This window comes from Corylus avellana, chromosome 11 (assembly GCF_965113065.1).
Source record: "Corylus avellana chromosome 11, dhCorAvel1.hap1.2, whole genome shotgun sequence".
Taxonomy (NCBI): domain Eukaryota; kingdom Viridiplantae; phylum Streptophyta; class Magnoliopsida; order Fagales; family Betulaceae; genus Corylus; species Corylus avellana.
The window spans coordinates 18,592,108-18,598,058 of record NC_142500.1 but is presented as its reverse complement, the minus strand read 5'-3'; the positions used below and the strand labels follow the sequence as shown (position 1 = coordinate 18,598,058).

The following is a 5,951-nucleotide window of genomic DNA, read 5'->3' as shown; positions in this document are numbered from 1 at the left end:
ATGAGTCCTGTGGTTGGATCTCTTGTTTGGGTGGAGGATCCCAATGAAGCTTGGACAGCTGGTGAAGTTGTGAAGGTTGATGGTGAAGACATTAAAGTCCTCTGCACTTCGAGGAAGACGGTGAGTATAGTAGTGCTTTGAACAATATTTACACATGGGCGTTTTTCCTACACATATTACAATTTTTGTCATTGAATGATAATTCTTCATCTTTTGCTATTGTAAATGCATGTGTACCTGCATGTCCTTATCTAAATATTTTAATATTTAACTAGTTTTATGGTTGAAGTTTTCTTTTATGGTACGTACTGGTACTAATTTTCCATTAGGTGCTTATACTGATGTTTTTTGATTGTGTGTGCTGATTTTGCTTATTAATTTTTTCCCACCAATACTATTTATGCGAAAAACTTCATGCAGGTTGTTGTTAAAGCTTCCAATGTCCATCCCAAAGACCCTGAAGCCTCACCATGTGGAGTGGATGATATGGCAAAGCTGGCTTATTTGCATGAACCAGGAGTCCTTGAGAATCTAAGATCAAGATATGATATCAATGAGATATACGTGAGTATTTCAAAATATATATATAGGCTTTCATTAAAAAGAGTTCCTAGCACAAACAGAAAGCTAATAATACACTTACTGCTGGCATCAGACATACGCAGGGAATATATTGATTGCTGTGAATCCTTTTAGAAGTCTACCTCATCTTTATGATAGCCAGATTATGGAAAAATATGAAAAGGCAACCTTTGCTGAGAGGAGTCCACATCCATTTGCTGTTGCAGATGCTGCATACAGGTACTTAATTTGTCACTTTCTCATTGTAATTAATTCTTCATGTCATCTCTTTACTGCTTGTCTGATAGTGTTATTTATGTGGATGCTGCAGAGATATGATCAATGGGGGAAAAAGTCAGTCAATATTGGTTAGTGGTGAAAGTGGGTCTGGTAAAACAGAAACCATAAAATCACTCTTGCATTATCTTGATTACAAGGGAAGGAGAGCTGCTGCTGAGGAGAGCACTGTTGTGGAGAGACTGCTGGAGGTAAAAGAATTCTTGAAATCTCAGTTGCTGGCAAACTAGTACATTAATTGAATTTTTCTGACGTTGAAAATATCACTTTTGTTGGGTTTTTGTCTGATTCGCAGTCCATTCGTGTCCTGGAAGCATTCGGTAATGCAAACAATAACTCGAGGTGGGATATTGGTCTATTATTTAAAATATATATATTTAATTATTGTGCATATATATTGCAAATTTTATGTGATACGATCTCTATGTGCATGTGCTTGTCAATGTTGCAGTCGTTTTGGTGAGTTCATCGAGATTCAATTTGACAAGGAGGGGAGAATTTCTGGTGCGACTATCAAAACTTATTTGCTGGAAAGATCACGTGTTTGCAATGTGTCTGATCCTGAGAGAAATTATCACTGTTTCTACATGCTTTGTGCTGCACCACCTGAGGTAATTGTTCTTAGTTAATTGCTTCACGGTACCATGCCAGCTTCCTTGAAAATTCAGGAGATTGTTTGTTTTGTATTTCTTTCATGTATCAACAACATGTCCTCCCAAACACTAAACTATACAGCAACTCAGCAAGGAATATCCTAACTATATGCCACCTAAAAAAGCCATTTCTCATCAAACCAGAAAACAGAGAATCTGTATAAACTCAACCCTGATGTATCAAATAGATCAAGCAGTAACCTAACAACCTCTTTTCCGACAATTGAAACCCAATGCACAATATGTACAATATAATAAGCCGAAATATCAATCTAGCAATTTAAGACATAGAGCTCCAAGAATGCATCTACATCTGCACACTGCAGCAACTTCAGAACAGGACAGGAAATATGATGTTTCCAGAAAAATGAATGGTTTTGTTTTGTTTTATTTAAAGAAATGTCTATAAACAGATAGACCTTGAAGACAAGCTTCAAAAATGTTATTTTCTTCTCCTATACATGCATTTGACAGGATGTTGAGAGGTACAAATTGGAAAGCCCTAGAACATTTCGTTATCTGAATCCATCAAATTGCTGTGAGTTGGATGGGGTTGATGATTCAAAGGAATATATCGCAACAAGAAGGGCAATGGAAGTTGTTGGAATGAGTGCTGGTGAACAGGTATGTATTTCATATATAGGAAATTGGTTCTGTTAGAAGATATGAACCTTCAAGTATAATCATGGGATACTTGAAAATCATGTTTTTCTTTGTTCCTTACCACTACTTTTCAGGATGCAATATTTCGAGTTGTGGCTGCAATTCTGCATCTTGGGAACATTGAATTTGCAAAAGGGAAGGAACCAAAATCATCCGTACCCAAAGATGAAAAATCTTGGTTCCATCTAAGGACTGCTGCTGAGCTTTTCATGTAACTAACCTATTTCATTGGCAAGCATTCACACACTAAAAGATGCACTGGTTGATAAGTTTGCACTTCATAATATTTTCTTCTTATCAATTCTTAAATTTTTTTTTCAGGTGTGATGCAAAGGCACTAGATGATTCTCTTTGCAAACATGTAATTGTAGCCGGTGATGAACCCATAACAAAATGTCTGGATCCAGAATCTGCAGCTGTTCAAAGAGATGTTTTGGCTAAAATTGTCTATGCGAGGTTGTTTGACAGGTAAGATATATACCCTTTGAAGATTATTCAGTGGGGTCTTTCTTAACATTACTAGTTACTTTGTTCAAATTTGGGCTGTAAATTGAACTGTGGAATATCCTTCTTTGATTCTACAGGCTTGTGGATAAGATTAATAGTTCAATTGGTCAAGACCCTGAGCCAAAGTATTTAATTGGGGTGCTGGATATATTTGGTTTTGAGGGTTTCAAAACAAACAGGTGCTTAACCGTATGCCTTATCTTAATTTTTAAATTGAAATATATAGATATATTAGTTTCATTAAATTCTAAATGTCATTGGAGCTTTAAAAGAGCAATTTCCTATTCTCTGGTTGAACATTCTAGAGCATGTATTATACTTGTTTAATAATCTTATGATTTCAAATCTTCTTCTGTGAATTTGTTCTAACTTCCAGGAGTAGCTAGCAATAGAGGTGACAGCAGAAGTTTCTTTTTGGTGCTTATTGTCCTGTCCTAATGTTTTGTGAATATGTGGTTCTTACTTCTTTAGATGAAAGAAAAGGGAAAACTTGCATATATGGAATTTTTAGTCTTATTATTGTGCAAATTGTGAGTCATTTACTTTTCTGTTGAGGAGAATGTCAAAAGTGATCTAAAATTAATGTCTTGCAGAAGTGTTAATTAATTTGTTGACGCTGGATTTATGATTGTTGTTGTTGTTTATTTTTTTGGCAGTTTTGAGCAATTTTGCATCAATCTCGCAAACGAGAAGCTTCAGCAACATTTCAATCAGGTTTTCTTTGAAGAATTTCTGTATTTTCTTTGTTGTTCTTCACGATTGTTCGTTCTATATGTATCGCATATGTTTGTAATGCACAAATATATATATCTTGTTGGCAGCACGTTTTCAAAATGGAGCGAGAAGAATATACAAAAGAAGCAATTGATTGGAGTTGCATTGATTTTGTTGATAATCAAGATATTATTGATCTCATGGAAAAGGTTAACTTTTCCTTTCATTATATATATATATATATATATCTGTTGATGTCGTGTAAAGTGTCCTGTCTTTCAGTTAAATGGCCAATGTAAAATGTTAAAAATGATCATGTTCAAACTGGTTCCTGCCACTACTATTAATTCTTCATTTGTAGTTAATTAAACAAACTTAACGATGAAATTAATCATTGTGGTCATGCATGTGACGTACTTTTGATTTTTTATATGTTCATTAATGGATTTTCAGAATCCGGGTGGCATTATTCCTCTTCTGGACCAAACTTGGTAAGTAGTATATATATATATATATAGATACTGCTTTAATTACTCTATATATATCACATGCATCATATTATGTCATTGAATACACTGTTTGGTTGTGTGTTCTGCAGTAAGTTTCCAGGATCAACACATAAATCATTTGCCCGAAGTCTGTATCAGACATTCAATCGTCATAAACGCTTCATCAAGCCAAAATTATCGGATAGTACTGACTTCACAATTTGCCATTACGCTGGCAACGTAAGTGTACTTGTTTACATCTTCTTTGTTATCATAGAATTCATGTGTCGAAAAAACATAAACATAAAAAACATAGAGTTCTATGTGCATGTGTAACTTTCTTCTAGAATTCACAAGTAATTAAGGATCTTTGGTAAGTGTATATCCTACGATGTATAGTAATGCCTCTCACGTATAGATTTGAAAGAACTCAACAATAATGTTTGATTACAAGATCAAAATACATATGCCTACAACCTAAATATGAATAGAAGAAAGAATTGAGAGAGATTTAGAATTTCTAATTCTGAAATGTTCAAGTGTTCAAAATGAAGGGTTTTGAAGTTTGGGGGGCTTGTCAAAACGCGCGGGTAATTCAAGGGTTTAAAGTGAAGTTTCCCCTTTGCAATATCATTCTTTGTTATCATATATAGAATTCATGTAACGTCCCGCCCTAAATTATGATTCAGTTGTAATGATTTTACGTGATGTATTAGTAGTTCTGATGTGTTTTATTTATAAATCTAGATAAAAATTATTACAGGTTTTTTGCTGCCTTAATTGTTTAAGGATGTAGTAGTGGCGTCTCATGGTTTATTGAAAAAAATTTCACTTTCGCCCTTGGATTTAGGGCAGGGCGTTACCATTCAGACCTAAGAAGCAAGAAGTAACCATAAAAAATACATGCACTAAAAACACTTATATGATTTTCAGGTCACTTACCAAACAGAACTGTTCCTGGACAAGAACAACGACCATGTTGTTGCTGAACATCATGCTCTCTTGAGGGATTCCAGTTGCTCCTTTGTGGCGGGTTTATTTCCACATTCAGCTGAGGATTCATTCGAAGCATCAAAGTTCTCTTCAATTGGTTCACAGTTTAAGGTCTGATAGTTTTCCTCTTCTCTTATATGTAAAATAAAATAAATTACTATTATAAATAAAACAGCTTCTTCTTTCTTTTGTCTGGTGGGTTATGAAGTCCTCTTTTGTACTTGATGCAGAAACAATTGCATGGGTTGCTTGAAACTCTCAGTGCATTTAAGCTGCATTACATTCGTTGTGTAAAACCCAATAATCTTCTTAAGCCATCCATCTTTGAGGATAAAAATGTTCTCCAACAACTACGTTGTGGGGTAAGAATTTTGATTTCTGAATATTAATGTTGTTGGTGAGTGGTAATTAAAATTTACAGCTTTTAATTTTATTCGAGTTTATAACATATTTTATATATGTGCCTCATCATTTCAGGGAGTAATGGAGGCGATTAGGATAAGTTGTGCTGGATTTCCTACCAAAAAACCCTTTGCTGAATTTGTAGACAGATTTGGCCTCCTTGCACCTGAAGTTTTGGATGGGAGGTATATATTTTGGTTGTTTTTGTTTGCATGCAGTGAGATGTTTTGCCTAACCATTAAATTAAATGTGCTCTGACGAAATATTTCTATAATATATATATATAGTTATATCAGTTCTGATCAGAGCATAATTGCTTGCAAGAGGCTTCTAGAGAAGGTGGGACTTAAAGGCTATCAGGTAATTATTTGATCATAATTCTATTTCATTTTCTCCTCATTTAATATGGTCGTAAGTACTTTTGGAGAACATGCAGAAGCATTAATTAACATCATTATAGGTTAATGTTTATCTTTGCTGCTAGCTGTTGTAGAATGCGCATGTGCTATATATATAGATATACATTTGTTTGTGGATTGCTTTTGTGATCTTATCATGATCCTGTTTGTTGTTACAGATTGGTAAAACAAAAGTTTTCCTCAAGGCTGGTCAGATGGAAAAACTAGATGCTCGTAGGAGTGAGTTGATGGGGACATCAGACACAGGCAACTGA

The 5,951-nt window shown here is 34.6% G+C and overlaps 1 protein-coding gene across 1 annotated transcript; it reads left to right on the top strand.

Annotated features, from left to right (window-relative positions):
• Positions 1 to 5,951, top strand: LOC132165826 (myosin-6-like). The gene is made up of 19 exons (XM_088511606.1): positions 1 to 120; positions 421 to 564; positions 656 to 801; positions 893 to 1,049; positions 1,154 to 1,200; positions 1,310 to 1,469; positions 1,986 to 2,135; positions 2,249 to 2,385; positions 2,496 to 2,642; positions 2,759 to 2,860; positions 3,338 to 3,395; positions 3,503 to 3,604; positions 3,849 to 3,886; positions 3,994 to 4,123; positions 4,817 to 4,987; positions 5,107 to 5,238; positions 5,354 to 5,463; positions 5,575 to 5,638; positions 5,856 to 5,951. Exons 1-19 carry the CDS (start codon positions 1 to 3, stop codon positions 5,949 to 5,951), a joined length of 2,211 nt encoding a protein of 736 aa, XP_088367732.1.